Genomic DNA, 20842 nt, shown 5'->3' on the forward strand with positions numbered 1-20842 from the left:
GTTATCCAAATTTTACACAGAAGACGACTACAGGAAGCATGTATGGATGAGATATCATAATTTGGTTATTTTTAAATTGCAATTATGAAAACTTGCTATGTGGATTTGAAATTCACCGAGCAAGTAAAATAGGTTTCATGCCTTACAGCCGTTGGGCAGCACAGTTTTATCTGTTAGGGAAAAGAGGAGAGCGCATTACAAGAAGCATTTTCACTAAGGAATCTCCCAAGCATTAAAAGGATTATTCAGCAAAGTGAGTGTTTCCTAACGTTATTTGCTCACTACGTCTTTTCCTAAGAACCAGGTAAGCGCTATAGAAGAAGAGTTAGTAAAAGAGCCTTGATGCCCGGGGGGGGGGGGGGGGGGGCAAAGAGAAACAAGCTTTGTGCTCTGAGGGCCAGGCTCTGGTGATCAGAAAAGATTGTCTTGAGCCGGGCATGGTGACACACATTGGAATCCTAGCATTCAGGAGGCTGAGACAGGAGGATGGATTGTAGGTTAGCGGCCAGCCTCAGCTACTTAGTGAGGCCCTCTGCAACGTAGTGAGACTCTGTTTCAAAATAAAGAATTGAAAATAGGGTTGAGGTGTAGCTTGGTGGTAGAGTGCCCCTGGGTTCCATCCCCAGCACTACAAAAGCAAAAAAAGAAAGAATGAAATAGACAGCTAACACATGCTTTTGCCACTTTAAGAATCTAAGTGAACCGAGCTTTTGACCATAAGTTCTAAGTGTGCCAGAAAATAAAAGTTTTGAATTAATGTTGACTGAAAAGTAGTGTGAATAGAAAGTGATTAAAAATAGTTTTGTTGACTAACATTCAGTGTTGAGCCTGAGGTTAATAGAATGACTTTAACCAGAAATGAGTGTATGTTTTCAGGGACAGAACAACCAGTCACATGTGTTGTCTTACAAAGTACCAGAGCCCTGAGAAACGCTGAGAGCAGTAATAGCAATGAAAAGCCTCACGCACCAGGACTGAGTCCCACGGCGAGGTAACTAGAGTGTGGAGGTGGGAGCTTAACATGAGGCCTCAGGCTCCAGTCAGGGCGGTTGAGGTACCAACCTCAGCTCTTATAAAACATCTTCAGAAGAAGGAAAAATAACTCTTGGCCCCTTTAAATAAATGTAAATACAAATAGACAATATTTACACATGACAGTTCACCTGTGAATACAGGATAGTGTGTAATTATGTCTCAAGCAAAAAATGGTATTTCCTGTAGAAGTTAAATGAGAATGGAAAGTGTGGGTCAGGTAAGATGATAGAGAAGGCTTCTTGAAGGGTTGTGTAACTGCAGTGTGAACTCAGGCACACTCCACCTCGCAGCTACGCCTTCAGCCCTTTTTATTTTTTATTCTGTTGTGTTTTTGAAACAGGGTTTTGCTAGGTTGCTAAGAGTCTCACTACATTGCTGAGATTGTCTTAAACCTGCTGTCAGTCTCCCACACACTGAGATTACAGTTGTGAGCCACCATGCCCAGCTCCTTGAAGAACTTAGAGGCATGAAAACAATGGACCTCTTCCTACATCCTCATGTGTAACCTGGCAAAAAGAGTTACTTCTCTGACGATGTGTCCATTTGTGTAAGAGGATTTGCTGATTTCTTTGTAAAATCCAACCAGTCTTCAGGTGCTGCTGCTGAGGGCCCTGAGAGGTCAGGGAATCGGCCCTCTAGTACTTGAGGAAATGACTGGAGAGTTCTCTGGCTGACCCCACTCCTTCCCTTCTTGGGTGAATGACTCCTCAAAGATGGAAAGACTTGAAAGACATAATAAGAGCTATTAACACCGGGCAGAGTGGTGCACACCTGTTATCCCAGTACTTGGGAGGCTGAGCAGGAGAATCCAGGTTCAAAGCCAGCCTCAGCAACTTAGTGAGATTCCCAGCAACTTAGACCCTTTTCTGAATAAGAAAAATCAAGCTGGTGTTGTGACTGAGACGTAGAATGCTCCTGGGTTCACCTAGCACCAAAATAATAATAATAATAATAATAATAATAATAATAATAACTATTAACATTTGATGGTTATGTGTATTACCTCATTTAATCCTTACAACTTTGTGAGGCAAGGTACTAATATCCCTGTTTTATATATGAGAAAACTGAATTTGAAAAGTTTAATAACTTAATACAAAGTCATACAAGGGATTCAAAGACAAGGTGGTCTAACTGCAGAACCATATGCTTCAAGTCTCGTGTAACTACGACCAGAGTTCACTCCATCTGTGACATTCTGGGACTGTGTCTGGAATCTTACAGATGAAAGTCTGGATAACACGTGGCTAAACAGGACTGACACGATGATTCAGACGCCTGGCCCGCTGCCGGCCCCACAGCTCACTTCCACTGTGCTGCGTGAGAACAGCAGGCCCCTGGGCGAGCACATCCAAGAGCCTGAGACGGAACACGGCTCCGAGCCGGACTTCCTGCACAAGTAAGTGCCCAGTGCGCATCCGCCTGCCGGGAGCCTTTAGCTGCTAGCGAGAGGTGAAGCTCAGAGCAACGTTACAGAGTGCGTTGCTGGTCAGGCCTTGAGTAAAGCAAGCCTCTAAGACGGGTAGAGGGTAGTTTACGTGGGATCTACACACACTGTTGGGAATATCGCTTCCTCAGTGTTCAGAGACTTTTATTGATCTAATGGAACAAGCTTTATACTGTGCTTTAAAAAACAGTTTTTTTTAATCTCTCAAGATAGGATGATAGCTTCCCCACCTACCAACATCACAGGAATGTTAGAGTCAAATTGAGTATTAGACTGAGGAGGACTTTGAAAAAAATTAAAAGCATTAAAAAATATCATTTGGTATTATTATTTAATCACATTCTTTGTTGTGTCTGTACCAAGAAAGATATTGTTTCCTTGCAAAGGCCTGTATATTACCAAAGTATCTTCTCTTAACTCCTTAATAAAAATATTTTTTGCCAGGCGTGGTGGCGCACGCTTGTAATCCCCGCTCTTGGGAGGCAGAGACAGGAGGATCGCGCAGGTTCGAAGCCAGCCGCACGTGCTGGCTTAGGAGACCCTGTTTCCAAATAAAAATGTAAAAAGAGGTCTGGGAGTGTAGCCTGGAGGTAGAAGGGCTTCCAGGAACCCCAGTACCACCAAAAAAATAAATAAATAAATAAATAAATAAATAAATAAATAAATAAATAAAATAAAAAAATAAAAATATTTTTTATTAAAAGAAAATAAATTCACAGGCCTTTAAATGCATAGTGTCTTACCTTGAGATCCTGGGTTTTCATAAGACAGTTTTGTGTCAAAGGATCTGCCTTTCTTCAAACCTAAAGATAGTCATTGTCATTTCTGTTCCTGAGGCCTTGCTCTCCAGTACCTGTGAGTGGTGTAGCAGCCTGAACCAGGTCTGAGAGGCATCTTGTTTGGCATAGATTTGGGGAGCAAGGGTGACAGTTTAAGCATTAACTCTACCCTAGCCTGTTCTCTTACAGAGTTAGGGATCTTCGGGGCAAATGGCTGCCTTTTTTTTTTTTTTTTTTTTTTGCAAAAAGGCACTATGATAAATTCCTCTAATTTCCCGTACATGAGGATTAGGTCAGCTAACCGTGGCTTTCTTAGCATGGAGCTGATTGGCTGAGTATATCATCTGCTACCACAAAATGAATAATAGTTCCCTTTCTTAGTCCTCAGATGCAGATCTCTTGGTTAGGCCAGCCGAAGTTAGAAGACTTAAATCGGAAGGACAGAACAGGAATGAACTACATGAAAGTGAGGACGGGAGTGAGGCACGCCGTGTAAGTGTCACGCGAGGTCACATCGCCACAGCGCTCGCTGCGATGTTCATTCTTGCTGTCTCCAGCACTTAGTCTTAGGACTGTGATTATGGACATGCTGCGCAACATAGGGCAGGAACAGTGAGCACGGGCTCTTGAGGCTCTGGCTCAATCCTAAAGCTGCCACCTGCCAGCCGTGTAGGTCTGGGCACACGCTAAAAACCTGTGTCTCGGGTCCTGGTTTGTGAAATCCAGGTACTAGGAGTATTAAGCAGAATTTTTTGGGAATTGACACATGGCTAAATAAATGTCTTATTCTTTAGATATGAATATTATAGAATTTAATTATACTCCCTTCTGCTGAGCTGAGCTGCAATCATAAGTAAGCCAAGAGGGATCCTCAGTTACCTTGCAGTCGGTGTCATAATTTCTTTAGTCTGTGGTTCATACTTAGAAGGCATGCTGTCGTTGCTTAGAAGAGGCAGGACTGAGTAGAATGGATCTGCACAGCTTCCTAACTGTACCTCATTGTAATCAGTCGGGGCCTAATGGAGGAAGATGCCGAGCCCATCTTTGAAGATGTGATGATGTCATCCCGGAGCCAGTTAGAAGATATGAATGAAGAATTTGAAGACACCATGGTTATTGATCTGGTAAGAACAGTCACTATATTTTTTAGCCAGGCATAGTGATATACACCTTTAATCCCAGTACGTGGGAGACTGAAACAGGATGATTGAAGGTTTGAAGGGAGCCCCAGCAACTTAGTGAAATCTGGTCTCAAAATTTAAAAGAGTTGGACATGGTGCCGCATTCTTGTAATCCCATAACTTGTGAGGCTGACAGGAGGATTCCGGGTTCAAAGACAGCCTCCAAAATAGTGAGACTCTCGGCAACCTAGCGAGACCCTATTTCAAAAAAAAAAAAACTTTTACGCAGGGCGTGGTGATGCACACTTGTAATCCCAGTACTTGGGAAGCTAAAACAGGAGCATCACAGGTTTGGGGCCAGCCACAGCTTAGTGAGGCCCTCAGCAACTTAGTGAGACCTTGTTTCAAAAATAAAAAAGAATAAATAATCAGCCTAGGGGTGTAGCTTGGAGGTAGAATGACTCTGGGTCCTATCCCCAGTACTGCCAAAAAAAAAATTTTTTTTTTTTTTTTTTTTTTTTTTAAAAAGGGCTAGAGCTGGGCATGGTGGCACATGCTTGTAATCCCAGCATTCGGGAAGCTGAGACCTGGAGGATCGTGGTTCACGGACAGCTTAAGCTACTTAGTGAGGCCCTCTGCAACTCAGTGAGACCCGGTTTCAAAATAAAGAATAAAAAAATAGGGCAGGGGGTGTAGCTCAGAGGTCAAATGCCCCTGGGTTCCATCCCCAGACCCGCAATAAATAAATAAATAAATAAATAAATAAATAAGTAAGTAAATAAATAAATATTAAAAATAAATTTTTAAAAAAAAAACCACTAGGGGTGTATCTTGGCAATAGAAAGCCCCTGGGTTTAATTCCTAGTACAGAAAAAAAAAAAGGAAGAAAATTAACTACATTTTTCTTCTGTTAAAATTTGTGATAGCAGTCAGGCATAGTGGCACATACTTGTAATCCCAGTATTTGGGAGGCTGAGACTGGAAGATCACAGGTTCGTGGCCAGCCTCAGCTACTTAGTGAGATCCTCTGCAACTAAGTGCTACCCTGTTTCAAAATAAAATAGGGCTGAAGGTGTAGCTCAGAGCTAGAGTGCCCCTGGGTTCAATCCCCAGTACCACAAAAATAATAATAAATATATGAGGGCAAAGTAAAGAGTGATAACAGGGTCTGGTTCCTTCTTTTTACCTTCTTGAAAAAGAATTCACACCAGTTCTTTTGGCAGAGTATAGGTTATCTACCTAGCATCTTGTAGTTTTTTTGTTTGTTTGTTTTGTTTTTGTTTTTGTGGGGGGGATACTGGGGGTGGAACCCAGGGGTTCCTACTTCCGGACTACACTCCCAGACCTATTTCATACTTTATTTGGAAAACAGGGTCTCATTAAGTTGCTGGGAGCCTCACTCAGCAGCTGAGGCTGGCTTCAAACCTGTGCAATCCTCCTGTCTCAGCTTTCCAAGGGTTGGGATTACAAGTGTGCGCCACCACACCCAGCTCAGCATCTTGTACTTTAAATTGGAGTCTGAAATGTACAGAATAATAACATGAAGAAAATGGAACTCGGAAGCCAGGGAGATGGAGGTGTATGCTTGTAATCCCAGCATTTGGGAGGCCGAGATAGGAAGATCCAGGTTCAGGGCCAGCCTCAGCAACTTAGTGAGGCCCTTTTCAAAATAAAAAATAAAAAAAATAGGACTGGGGTATAGCCCAGAGGTAGAATGCCCCTGGGTTCCATCCCCAGTACCGCAAACACACACACAAAAAAAAAAATAAAATAAAATAATAAGATAAGAAAGTCAGGACTAGGTATCTGTGCTATTAAGTCATTTTTCAGGAAGTAATACATGACATTAATGTTTTAAATAACATTGAAATAACTATAGGTGAAATTACATGGATGAAAAAAACAGGTGAAGAGATTCAGTGAAACAAGACCAAGCCAGGCCTGGTGGCTCGTCCCTGTAATCCCAGTAATTGGGAGGCTGAGATAGGAGGATTTCAGGCTCAAGGCCAACCCCTCAGCAATTTAGTAAGGTGCAACTTGGACTCTTTTTTACAATACAAAATAAATGGGGCTGGAGGTGTAGCTCAATGGAAGAATGCCCCTGGATTCAATCTCCAGTACAAAAGAAACAAAAGACTGGCTTTTGCCACATCTACTATGAAAATGCAGACCATTCTGAGCAATTAGACTGTTTATTCAGGAAAATGTTGACATAACTCTGAAAGGGAACCTTGCAGAGGGACTCCAATCACATCAGCCTAGAACTCAGTCTTCTTGGACAGAAAAAGAGAAAGAGGCTCTGTGTTAACAAAGGGTGACTGCTGTTTGTGTTAACAAAGGGTGACTGCCGGTGGCACTATCTGTAGTGTGTACAGAGCATGACCATGGGTGTCACACTGGGCTTCCCTTCCAGGATGAGGTCTGTGTATGCTCATTGGGTCTCTTGTTGAAATTTGAGATTTCTTGGGTGAAAAATACATCCTTAGGGTTCAGATAAGGATGGGTGTTGCTTGTTCTGTATCTCATGCCCAGAAAGACAAATTAATCCTTGAAGGAGATATCAAACTTGTTTCAAATTCAGCTGCTTTAATTCAGTAATCCACACAGTTCGAAACAAGGATATCAAGCCGGGTGTGGTGACACACACTTGTAATCCCAGTACTTGGGAAGCTGAGACAGGAAGATCGCACAGATTCAAAGCCAGCCTCAGCTACTTAGTGAGGCTCTCAACAACTTAGTGAGACCCCATTTCCAAATAAAATATAAAATAGGTCTGGGAGTGTAGCCTAGAGGTAGAAAAGCCCTTGGGTTCCATCCCCAGTACCACCAAAAAAAAAAAAAAAAGGATATCAAAAAGTTTAACAGGAGAGACTTCCGGGAAGATGGCGACCGAGAAAAGCGGGGCTTAAGAGCCCCGCTAACAACCAATCTCCATTACCACAAAATCAGCGCCTTTCATAGCCAGAAAACACCATCACCAGAGAAACAAAAAAATCACCAGACTCCAGAGAGAAAGCGGACTGAGAACAGAGCTCAGAGCCACAGAAGAGATAACTGGCCTCACGCCCAAGGACGCAGCAGCAGCACCATACTGCCGGCGGTAGCGGCAAATTCACCTGACGGCTACAGCAAGCCAAGGTGAGCCGCTGCGGAACAGCCAGGCGGGATTTCTCGCCGCAGGTAAAATCTAAAGCTCCCAGTGGCTGAGCTCAGCACACGCTGCAGGGATTCAGAGTGGAAATCAAAACCAAGAAGAAATACGCCAGCCTCACGACCGAGGGCATGGCAGCGGCGCCATATTGCCACTGGCAGCAGCGGCAGAGAATTCACCGAATCCAGTACAGCTACATCTGCGTACTCAAGAACAGTGAGTCAAATTGCGGGCCACAAAGGAGAAATCCCAGTACTGTATTCCCTGGGACTTGACCCAGTGGGGGAGTGGCGGTGGCAGAGATATCACACCATAGGAGAACGTGCAACCTGGCACCCCCCACAGTCTAAAGCAGCCTCTATCGACTCTCTGGGTCAGAGACTCTGTGATACAACCCAGTAAAGGAGTAGTGGGGTCTGAGATACTACTGACTCGAGATCCAGAACACCTTAAGTGAAGTCATAGTGACCCAAGGGAAGAACCCAGAGAAGGCACAAACTTCCGAAATCATGGGAAAGAGGAATAATACTGGAGCAATGAATGCCCACAACCCCACAACATCAGAACCCGATAAAACAGAAATTCAGAGATTCCTAGAAGATCAAATCAGGAAAATAACTGTAGAAATAATAGAGGTGCTTCGAAAAGAACTCAGAGAGAGCCAAAAAGAGATAAAGGATGCAATTAATGAAGTAAAGGCCTCAATTCAAAGCACAAACAACCGATTAGACCACATGGAGAACAGAATCTCGCTCTTAGAAGATGAGCAATCCAAAAATGAACGCATAGTTTCTAATCTAGGAAAAAATATCCGACAGCAGGAATCTGATATTGAAGAAATATGGGCCCATTTTAAGAGAGCTAACCTAAGGATAATTGGAATAGAGGAGGGAAAAGAAAGTGAAACCAAAGGGATCAACAATCTCTTCAAGGAAGTAATAGCAGAAAATTTTCCAAACATAGAGCAAGAGGTTGATACACAGGTCCAGGAAACTTATAGAACTCCCTTTAGACAGGATCAGAGAAGAGGATCCCCACGCCACATAATTGTCAAAATGACCAATGTGGAAGCCAAGCAGAGAATCTTAAAGGCAACAAAAACAAAGGGCCAAGTGACATTCAGAGGCAAACCAATTAGAATCACTCCAGACTTCCCAAACCAAGTCATGGGAGCCAGAAGGGCTTGGAGTAACATATTCCAAACTCTGAAAGAAAACAACTTCCAGCCAAAAATTTCCTACCCAGCAAAACTTTCTATCAAATTAGATGGAGAAATAAGAAGCTTCCATGACAAACAGAAACTGAAGGAATTTATGTCTTCAAAACCAGCACTAGAGAAAATACTCAAAGAGATTAACTACAAAGAAGAAATAGGTAACACACACCAGAACCAGAGAAACAAGAGTTCCCATCCAACAGTCAACTAAGATTGGTTATCTGTGGAGATTCATTACTTATGTTAGTCTTTTACCTATCTCTAAATGGTATTGTTTGCCTTTATTGTTGTTAATTTTTAGGATTTCTAGTTGGAATATTAATATACCTTCAGATATAGCATTTGGAAATATTTTATCCCATTCTATTAGTAACTGTTAACTCTGTTTACATTGTCTTTGGATATACAATATGTTTTTTATTTTTTAGGGAGTTTGTATACTCTTCTTTTGCCTGTGCCATTGAAATCATATCCAAGAAATCACTGCCAATTTCAGTGTTGTGAGGTTTTATGACCCAGATTTCCTCCTAAAAGTTTATAGTCTTAAGATTTATATTTAGGTCTTTTATCTATTTTGAGTTAATATTTGTATATGGGATTAGGTAAGGGTCCAACTTTATTCTTTTCCATGTAATTATTATGTTTCAACAATATTTAGTTAAAATATTATTATTTCTACCACCAAATGTTCGTGGAAACCTTGTCAAAAATAACTTGACAATATAGGGAAGAATTTAGCTCTAGGCTTTTATTTAACTCCAATGGTTTATATATCTGCCTTTAGAATAGTACTACACTGTTTCAATTATTGTAGCTTTATATGGTTTGAAATCAGAAAATATATATCATCTAGCTTTGTTCTTTTTCGAGATCGTTTTGGGTATCTAGAGTCCATATTCCATATTAGGATAGAGTTTTTTTCTGAAAAATAAATATATAAATATATGATACTTTCACCTAAAAAAATAGAAAAAAAAATATTCTCTGGTAAGAAAGAAAGTAAAAAGAAATATTGAAATGTTATCTTTAAGTCATCAAAAGCTTGGTATCAGACAAATGAAACTGTTATGTGGGATTATCATTTTTAATTTTGGATAAATTGCTATAATACTAGATGTCAACCACTAAGCCAAGCATGGGAGGGAGGGATGGGGAGAGAATGGGGTGGGGATCGGGTGGGGGCTGACTGGGCGATGTGTGCATGTATGTCTACAAAAGTTTGTATCCCACTATGATGTATGAATACAGTGCACCAATAAAAAAAAAAAGAAAAAAAAAGTTTAACAGGCCGTTAATGATTTCTAAAAGTTATCCAGCTACAGAAACAAGATCCTGATTATAAGACCTAAGACCAATGTGTAATAATTTGCTAATGCAATAACACTTCTGTTGGCTGGGGACTGAGCAAATGTCTGACATTGTAGCAAGGTGATTGGTACATGGAGTCCCATCATACTGTATCAGGTGGCTAGCATTACCATCAGTAAAAATGTATTGCCTCATGATCCCAGGGAAAAAAATTTAAGTGATTTCTCTTTTCAGCCCCCGTCAAGAAATCGGCGAGAGAGAGCTGAACTGAGGCCAGACTTCTTTGACTCTGCAGCTATCATAGAAGATGATTCAGTAAATATTACATTACTTTTTTATTTATGGTTTCTTGTGTTCATATAGATGCCTGAAATTAATTGTGTTTCTTATTTTTCTAGGGATTTGGAATGCCTATGTTCTGAAGTCTGAAGAAAATTTACAAATCTGGAACTCTATTATTTAGAGCTAGAGGCCTATATACTGTGATAGCTTGTATGGGGAAAAAACACTTTTGATGTGATCTGATTTGTATTTTAATCAAATGATTAAAGTCAGTCCCTTTTTGCAGTGACAGAGGAGCATGTAAATTACCCAAGGAAATGTTGGTGAATGTCACCTCAGAAAGACTGACCCAAAAATCATTTGTGTCCTGATACTGGACTTAGTACAGATGTGTGTGTTTTTCTGGAGGGAGGAAGAATTTTAAATTTTTAAAACAGCTGTCAAGATATACACTGTTATACACCTGTTTTATGAAAAAACTCAACATTGAGTAAAAAAATATTTTTAACTTTATTTTCCTGTTGTACAATTTAAAAACTGTTTTAACATTTTGCCTTTTTATGTTTTAAAAGCTAACCATTTTTATTAAACCTATGAGTAAGCAGCTCATCCTAATTGCTGAAGAGTGTTTTTGGAGCTCACTGGATTTGGTTGACCTTGCGGAACACAGAAACATGAAGGAACAAAAGAGCGTTGAAACGCGAAGACAAAACTCCGACATCGTGCATCTCTGCCAAAAACCACACACCCTCTGTGGATATGGATACGAAATCCCAGATTTTATATACTCTTGAATAAAAAGGTTTATTTTTATTTATAAGTGGGCATAAAATAGATGTCCATGCAGCCATTTTTCCAACAGATGCTGTACACCGTTCATTTTATATAGAATAGGGAGATTCGAATACAGTGCATTTTCTATTGGTATTTGTTCTGTGCATTTTTAGCAACTTCTACCAGCAAATAAAGTATTCTCAGTAAAACAAAAATGGTTCTCAAGTTATCAGTTTGCTGTTTGTACCACTTATTTCATGCCCTTCAAATTCAAATTACACAGACTTCCGTTTTTTTTATGAAGAAATCCTTTGCCATTCAAAATTTTAAGTGTAACATAACTGTGTCTACTTCTCATGCACTTAATACCCTTATGCGCTAATTTTGTGAATTAAGTTTGCCGATTCTAGAAGTATGTGCTGCATAGAAGTCTGTGCTTAGAGGGTGAAGTTCCTAAGATTACCTTGAAATACAGCTACATTTCAGTGTTAATTGTGCATACTAAGAATAATTCTTTTGGGGAAAATTATGACTTTCAGGACAGTCTTCAATGATTTAGAGTTACAATCTGATGAGATTTTTATAACATGCTGCTATTGTTGTTTTTAAAAGCCCACTTGGTTTCTTCCTTTCTGGTTTTTAATATAAGCCTTATTTCCAAACAAATCCGTCCACAGCTGTTTCTGGGCTGGTTTTTAAAGTAGCTGCGACAGAACCATGAGGCTTTCCCTTTTACCAAAAATGAAAAAACATTTTTAAAAGTTCTGGGCACCTCTCTTTTCTGTGGGAAAGCAAAACGGATGATTTTGTTCATCCTTTTAAGTAAACCGACATAAAATAGATTTTTCTCAACATTTGTACAGTTCTATAAAATTTAAAAAACTTGGTCACCAAAATATTTTACCTGCTAACTCAGCAATCCCTGGGCTTCAGTTAAGGGAGCTGGAGCCTCACTGTCTCCTAGAAATGTGGCTTCACTGGAGGTAAAGGGGCAGGGCCGCTGATCTGTCCAGCCCGGGCTGCCTGGGTCGTGGCCACGGAGCGAGCCGGGAGGGGCCCTGGCACAGGCCTAGAATGGGCCTTTGCCTGGCAGTCTCTTGTGGAAGACAGATGCTGACTTAGAGTTACAGACTACCGTGCAACAACAAAAAAGGCTTACTATCTACTCCAATGGGTTTCCAGTTCAGTTCGAAGTCAATCAAATTTTTGTATTTTCAGTGTCTCCTTGATTGGTTTTGCTAGTAATTCTGTAAATTGTACATTTGCAATATGAGGTTTTTTTCCTTTTGTACAATTTGAAACTGACGCTTCACCTTTCCTTTAATAAACTATTCAAAATCAGGCTTGTGGTAGTCATCCTATTGTTCCTGCTAGGTAAAGCTTGAAGGACACTATTTCCTCTTGGGCTGCTCGTGAGAGTCTGCTCTTTCAAATGATTAATGTGATTAGAGAGAGGTTTTAAGGAAGAAATTGGGATTGGCTCCAGATAAGTTTCCTTTAAGTTCTTGGATTTCCCAGGAGAGAGCCAAGAGCCAGGTTGGCTTCAGGTGAGAGGGAGTCTCCTGCAGGCCATTAAGGGTGAGGCATTCGGGAACACCCGCTGCCTGCAGCGCAAGTCCCCCTGCCTGAGTTCATACAGGGTTACCCCAAAAACAGCTCTAGAAGATCTGGATTCTGTGTAGCTCCAGAAATGAGGGCTTCTCTAACAGCTATAGCCAGACCTCTCAAGTCACAACCACTGCACTCTAGAGCCCAGCTGTGTCCTTTGGCCTGAGTTCATTAAACAGCTCAAGATGCCTAAAGACCCGGAAATGAGTCAGCTGGTGACCTCTCCAGGCAGCCATACAGGCTAGATGAGGAGTATGGGTCTGACAGCTCATCTTGAAGGTCACAAGCTTTGAGATTAGGGCTTTCCCAATGCGTGTTACAAATCTGATGGGTTCTTATGTGGAAGCAGAATCAATTGGACCATGTCTTCAAGGGGAAATAAGGTTTTGTGCCCGCTCAGGCTTTTCCTGTCAAACCAAACAAGATTCCATCCTGTTCCTCCGAGCTGCTTGCTTTGTGAGGGTCTGTCAAGCATCACTTTCTAACAGCATCCTTCTGCTCCCAGGTACATGCAATGGAGGTGTCTTCAGGACAGTAGAGACATGGTCAGAACTTAACGACTGAGGCCGCCTTATCTGGAACACACCTGCCAGATTCCTCGAATGCCCTCGACTGCGACACTGCCCATCAAGTGCCACAGCTCCATGGAATATGAGGGACCCTCGCTGATGTCGGAAGGGCAAGAGCACAGGACCAATGGTCCTCACTAACCCAACAAAGCCATGGCTCTCCAGAAGACCTGTGGAACCAGGAAGACAGAACATTCCCATCTGTCAAACAGGTAAAGTCTCAGGTCATCAACTCCATCCAGAGCGTTAACTGCCAGTGGCCAAGTGTCCTTCATACACTTACTTGGGCTGGGGAGTCAAAACTTAAGTACCAGTGCATCCAGAGGCAGAAAACAGGATCGAGGAAACCAAGATATGACCAGAGAAGACATAATTTTCACAACAAAATGGCCTAATAAGCAACAGAAGGCTGAGGGTATGCACCCAAAAATCCAGCAACTCAAAATGATGTCTGGTTGGCTGGCTGGTGGCACCACTGTGTAACCAGTGTTAGGAAGTGTCTAGGTGTGATAGCTCTTTAAGTTCTCTGAGATACAGTCCCAGGTGAACAGACCACCTCTCCCCTCTTCTCTCTCTTCCACCAACCCTCACAACTTCATCCCACCCGCCTCGCCAGTTGAGTGGCTGTACTTTGGTTATAACACTGGCTTATGGTCATACCTGTCCAAGTTCAAATCTCAGCTTCACCACTCATTAGCCTTGTGTCTGGAGAGGAACTGGTTTGTGTAACGCATGGCAGAGGATGTCCAGCATGGTTCTAGCAGTACCTCCTATCTCTACCACAACTCCCCTATCAGCTGCTCTGTCTCAAAGGCAACCCTTGGGAGCCCTCTGCTCAGTGAACCCAAGCTTCCTCGACTAGAGTTACAAAATTCAACATTTTTCTCTTTGCGCTTGAGGTATGGCACCAGCTGGGAAAAGTGCTCCTGCACAACAGCCAGTAGAAATACTGTGCTTGAGGCCAGCTATGGGCCACTTGACACGTCTTCCACGGCTGGGAGCTGCATGTTTCTTCAGCCAGCTGAGCTTCTGGAGAGAACATCACTCCTACCATCTAAGGCTTTCCCCAAACCTCTAGCCCAGATGATTTTCTGTGCTGATTCCTCCAGCATTAGCTATCAGCCTCAGACATGTGCCCCTCTCAGCCTCCAAGCTGGGCATGGTGGTACATGCCTGTAATCCCAGTACTTGGAAAACAGAGAGGAGGGGGGTTGCGGGTTAGCAGCTAGCCTCAGCAACTTAGTGAGGCCCTGTTTCAAAATAAAGAATAAAATAGGGCTGGAAGTATAGCTCAGAGGTAGAGCACCCCTGGGTTCCATTCCCAATTACCCCCCCAAAAAAAAAAAAAAAAGCTCAACCAGGTGCAATGGTATGCCCCTATTCTTCCAGGTACTTGGGAAGCTGAGGCAAGAGGGATCACAAGTTCAAGGCCAGCCTAGGCAATTTAGCAAGACCTTGACTCCAAAAAAAATAAAAGGGCTGGGGGTGAGCCAGGTGTGGTGGCACGTGTCTATTATACCAGTACTTGGGAGGCTGAGAAAGGAGGATTGCAGGATAGGCCAGCTTTGGCAACTTGGTGAAGACCTCAGCAACTTAACAAGAACCTGTTCAAAATGAAGGATTAAAAATAGGGCTAGGGGTGTACCTCGGAGGTAAAATGCCCCTGGATTCAATCCCCAGCACCACAAAAAAAGGAAGAGGAAAGATTTGTTTTGCCTCATGGTTTAAGACGTTTCAATCCACAGTCCCTAGGCCCTGTTGCTTTTGGCCAATGGCAGCACAGAATATCATGCAGGGTCTTTGTGGCTGAGGAAGAAAGCCTGATTCCCTCATGGTGGCCAGGAAAGAACAAGTGAAAGGGGCTGGGATCCCAATACTCTTCCAGGGCATTCCCCAGTGACCTGACCTCCAGCTAGGCTCCATTTCTAAATTCCCAACATCGCCACAGGTTGAAGACCCAGCCTGCAGCACATGGACCTTTGAGGATGCTTACACAAATCATGGGACTGCCAGAAGGGGAAGGTGGAGGATACACAGCTACATGCTGAAGTGACCGGGAAACACGGATGCAGCATCCACGCAGTACAGTGCTCACTAACCTCCGGAGCCACAGGCCGGGGACAGAGAAAAATCTAGAGAGCAGAAAGGCACCAGGCCTCTGACATGGAGGAAGCCATGCCACAGTGGCCTGGAGCAGCACCTCACGGCCAACCCTGAAACCCAACTTAAAATCAGCTTGCAGATGCTTTATAAACTCAAAGTCAAGAAAGAATGGAGAAAAGACCTTAAAGTGACCAACAGCCTACACAAAGACTAACTCACAGTGATAAGCCTTTCTACTCAGTCACTAACCCACGTGACGTAAACATGTACCTTCAATTAAAAGATAAGCAAGAAGAAAATCTTTTTACTAACACAGACGTAGTGATTCTGAAGCATGTGTGTACTGCAACACTGAGCAGATGAGGAAAGCACATCTAGGACAGTGGAGCCTAGTTGATCACTGGAAAAAATCAAACTGGGAATGGGGAAGACGACGCCGCCATGGTGCTTAGTTGGCTGAGAGTCATCACGAGCTCACGGGTTTAAAATATAATATTTACATACACATGCATCCCACCTGCACAGTTGTTTATATAAATATTCCCTAGCTCTGGCTGCTGAAAATGCCTAGAAGCAATGACACCCATGTGTCAAATGTGAGCAAACACCTGCTGGCGATTCAGCTACATGATGCACCTGCTGAAGGGAAAGACGGCTCCTGGAGAAATTGCCGGTTCCAGGGCTGAGCGAGGAAAATACGAGATGGACCCAGAACATTATCTATGCCTGAAAATACAGAAATATCACAAGAACCCAGGGAACTGGCCTGAAGGAGCCGCCACTAGCCAAATCAGGAAATACTGGGCATCGAAATGCATAGTACGCCAGGTGCAGTGGCACCTACCTGTATTCCCAGTGCTCAGGAGGTTGAGAGGGCCACACATTCGAGGCCAGCCTGGGCAATTTAGTGAGAAACTGTCAGAATAAAATATAAAAAGGGCTAGGGGTATAGCTCAGTGGTATAGCACCCCTGGGTTCAATCCCTAGTACCACAAAAGAAAAAGTAAATAAAAAGAACACATGAGAATTTTTTAAAATCCCTGAATCTAAATTGATATTAAAAAGGAAAAAAAAACTTCCTTGCTTAGAGTTCAAAGTAGTAAATGTAGACAATGATACAGTTAGAAACAACATTTTCCAATCAAAACAACCACTAGCTAGGGTGATGGCATACACTTGTAATTCCAGTACTTGGGAGGCTGAAATAGGAGGATCACAGATTGAAAGCCAGACTTGGCAATTTAGTGAGGCTTTCATCAACTTAGCAAGACCCTGTTTCCAAATAAAAAACAGCCTGAAGGTAAAAGGCCCCTGGGCTCTTATCCCCAGTACCACACACAAAAAATAAAAAAGAATAGGCATGGCGGTACACGCTTGTAATCTCAGGACTTGGGAGGCTGATGATCACAGGTTCAAAGCCAGACTCAGCAACTTAGTGAGGCTCTCGCCAACTTAGATCCTGTTCCCAAAGAAGAAATAAAATAGGGCTGAGGGGTATATTGTGGAGGTAGAATGCTTCTGGTTTCAACACTTAGTACCAAAAAATTAAAAATTAAATTAAAAAATAAAACAGGACTGGCAGTGTAGCTTGAAGGTAGAAAGCCTCTGAGTTCAATTCCCAGTACCACCAAAAAAAAAAAAAAAAAAAAACAGGGATGGGGTATAGCTAAGAGGTGGAATGCCCCTGGGTTCATTCCCAAGTACCACCACCACCAAGAAAAAAGGGTGCCCCACAACATTGTAAATTAATAAAAACCACTATGGAAATCAGTATGGAAGTTCTTCAAAAGACCAGGACTGGAACCACCACCATGTGACCCAGCTGTACCACACTTGGTATCTTTCCAAAAGAAATAAAGTCAGAATATTACAGTGATAGCCGGGCATGGTGGTACACTCTTGTAATCCCATTACTTGGGAAACTGAGACAGGAGGATCATGGGTTCAGGCTCAGCTACTTAGCAAGATCCTCTGCAACTTGGTGAGACCCTGTTTTAAAATGAAGAATAAAAAATAGGGCTGGGGGTATAACTCAGGTAGAATGGCCCTGGGTTCAATTAATTGCCAGTACTGCAAAAAAAATAAATAAATTATTACAGTGATAACATGCATATCCATGTTTAAAGCAGCACCACTCACAATACCCAATTATAGAACCAAACTAGGTGTCCATTAGGAGGTGAATGGATACAGAAAATGTGCTATATATGCAACATGATATTTTACTCAGTCAAAAAGAACAAAATTATGTCACTTGCAGGAAAACGGAGAACAGGACCCTGAGATAAGCCAGATAAGAAGAATCAAGGGCCACGTGTGTTTTCTCAGGAGAGTAGTGGAAGGGGCTCCGGCGAGGGAAAGTAGAGGTGTGGGGAGGGGACCATGCCAGATGATGCTGTGTGCAGGTGGAAGTCCCTTCATGTACCATTCCAATCACCAATAATCATTTTAAAAAATAATGAACTCTGCCAGGCGTGGTGGCACATGCTAGTAATCCCCACGCTTGGGAGGGTCACACAGGTTCAAAGCCAGCCTCAGCTACTAGTGAGGCTCTCAGCAACTTAGTGAGACCGTTTCCAAATAAAATATAAAATAGGTCTGGGAGTATAGCCCGGAGGTAGAAAAGCCCCTGGGTCCCACCCCCAGTACCACCCAAAAAAATAAATTAATTAAAATAGTAATAATGAACCCAATGGTAAAGTTAGGGATTAACTTAAAAAAAAAAAATTCCTCACAAAACAGCTAATTGCAAAGAGAAAATGGTAACCATGGCGGAATCTTTGCATCCACATGATCTCGTCAGTTACCAACAACAGGAAAACCGGATGTGACGCTCTTCTTGAAGCAACACGCTAAAAGGACACAAGTGCTTCTCTTCTCTGAATCAGAACATCAGGAGACAGTGACACTTTCAAGATGAAGGGCGTCTACACAATAACTGGCAAGCAACTTGGGTCCATGTCAGGAAAAACCACACAGGACAATGGACAATGGACTTTGTTCCCAGAGGATGATACACTAAAGTGCTGAAGAGCTGGGCGTGGTGGTGCACGCTTGTAATCCCCGTGCTTGAGAGGTGGAGACAGGAGTATCGCACAGCTTCGAAGCCAGCCACGCTGGCTTAAGAGACCCTGTTTCCAAAAACTATATTAATAGGTCTGGGAGCGTAGCCTGGAGATAGAAGGGTTCCATCCCCAGTACCACCAGAGATAAATAAATAAATGAATAAATTAATAAATAATAAAGTGCTGGAGAACAAATCATCATGACTCAGTAACTTACTCTCAGATGGACTAATGAAAAGAAGTTGTAGCCAGGCATGGTGGCGCACACTTGTAATTCTAGTACTTGGGAGGCTGGAGGGGGATCGCAGGTTTGCAGACAGCCTCAGCAACTTGTGAGGCCCTTTGCAAATTACTGAGACCTTGTTTCAAGATAAAGAATAAAAAATAGGGCTGGCCACGGCGTGGTAGCGCACACTTGTAATCCCCGCGCTTGAGAGGCGGAGACAGGAGTATCACCTCACTGGCTTAAGAGACTCTGTTTCCAAATAGAAAAAAGTATAAAAATAGGTCTGGGAGTGTAGCCCAGAGGTAGAAGAGTTTCCAGGAACCACAGTACCACCAAAAATAAAAAATAAAAAAATCGGCCTGGAGTTGTAGCTCAGAGATAAAAAGCATACAATTCTTACATTTCGATTGGCCTGACAATTTTAATAATAAGATGTTGTAAAATAGAACACAAAGCCAAGCATGGTGGTGCACATTGGTAATCCCAGTACTTGGGAGGCTAAGCAAGTTTGAGGACAGCCTCAGCAAGTGGTAAGACTCTCATCAACCTAGCAAGACCCTGTTTCAAATAAGAAATAAAATCAGACTGGAGGTGTAGCGTGAAGTTAGAATGCCTCTGGATTTAATCCCCACTACCACACACATACACACACACACACACACACACACACACACACACACAATGAGAACACACTTCTGAAAATAACTGAAGTCACTATGGGTACACCTTCTGGCATATCTGTCCTGCTAGACACACTCACACCACAGTCACAAACAGCTCATTCAACCCTTAACAACCCATGAAAGAATTCAGAGGTAGGATGTACTCTACCATTCCTACTTTAGTAGTAAGGAAACCAAAGCCCTGAGAACTAAATTATCCTAAAAGCATATTATCTCACCAGTGGATAAGAATTATTGGATAACAAAGGAAAACAATAAACAGAAGTGTTTTCATTACCATAACAAAATACCTAAGGAGGATGACCTTATAAAGAAAAGAGGTCTGTTTAGCTCACAGGTGAGCAAGGTATTACCACTGGCTGGGCTCTGGGGAGGACTCACCTGGCTAAATCACAAGGTGGGAACATGTATGCCATCCCTTCACCAAAAAGGAAGCAAGAGAGTCCCCAATCCCTTTGAGAGCACACCCCCAAAACTCACCTCTCAAAGGTGCAAGTCCTGACATCAGCACACCAAAGACCAAGCTCTCCACCCAACAAACCTTTAGGGGATACTCTTAAACTCCATCCAACCAGTGGTGTCACAAGAGGCTTGGCTCCAGGTAAGGATACTACATCCTCTTATCTTTCTAGTTTTCTTGGTTTGTCATATTTCTACCATACAAAAAGTGAAACTTAAGGAAACACCAAGTGAGATTTTTATTTTTGGTGTTTTTTTTTTTTTGGCAGTACTGGGGATTGAACCCAGGGTCATTCTACCTCCAAATTATACCTCCAGTCCTATTTTTTATTCTTTATTTTGAAACAGGGTCTCTAAGTTGTGGAGTGCCTAAATAGCTGAGGCTGTTTGTGAACCTGTGATTCCCCTGTCTCAGCCTCCCATGTACTGGGATTACAAACATGCACCACCATGCCGAGCTTTTAAGTGAGTTTGTTGTTGTTGTTGTTGTTGTTGTTGTTTTGTTTTGTTTTCCAGTACTGGGGATGGAACCCAGGGGGCATTCTACCTCTGAACTACACCCCTAATTCTATTTTTTATTCTTTATTTTGAAACAGGGTCTCACTGAGTTGGAAAGGGCCTCACTAAGTAGGAGCTGAGGCTGTCGTCGAACCGCGATCCTCCTGTCTCAGCCTCCCAAATGCTGGGATTACAAACATGCACCATTACACTTGTCTTTCAAGTGAGATTTTTTTATTTTTTATTGTTTTGGCGGGTCTGGGGATGGAACCCAGGGGCATTCGACCTCTAAGCTACACCCCCTGCCGTATTTTTTTTATTCTTTATTTTGAAACCGGGTCTCACTGAGTTGCAGAGGGCCTCACTAAGTAGCTGAGGCTGTCCTTGAACCCTGATCCTCTGGTCTCGGGCTCCCGAATGCTGGGATTACAAGCATGCGCCACCACACCAAATTCAAGTGAGATTTTTAATAAGGCAAATCATTTTACAGGAAGGCACAAGAGAGACCACTCTAGAAT

General features: G+C 42.5%; 1 protein-coding gene across 1 annotated transcript in view; it reads left to right on the plus strand.

The window, feature by feature from the left end:
- STAG1 (STAG1 cohesin complex component) overlaps positions 1–10479 on the plus strand; it is a gene marked incomplete at both ends in the record, with an annotated part of 279463 nt that extends 268984 nt beyond the window's left edge. Inside the window, 5 exons of the mRNA XM_080695497.1 lie at positions 2260–2434; positions 3643–3753; positions 4271–4385; positions 10292–10372; positions 10456–10479. Coding sequence (XP_080551623.1) covers positions 2260–2434; positions 3643–3753; positions 4271–4385; positions 10292–10372; positions 10456–10479 — 506 coding nt within the window. The remainder of the gene's footprint in view (positions 1–2259; positions 2435–3642; positions 3754–4270; positions 4386–10291; positions 10373–10455) is intronic.
- Between the last annotated feature and the right edge of the window lie 10363 nt (positions 10480–20842).

This window comes from Muscardinus avellanarius (genome assembly GCF_963383645.1).
Source record: "Muscardinus avellanarius genome assembly, chromosome: 5".
Taxonomy (NCBI): Eukaryota; Metazoa; Chordata; class Mammalia; order Rodentia; family Gliridae; genus Muscardinus; species Muscardinus avellanarius.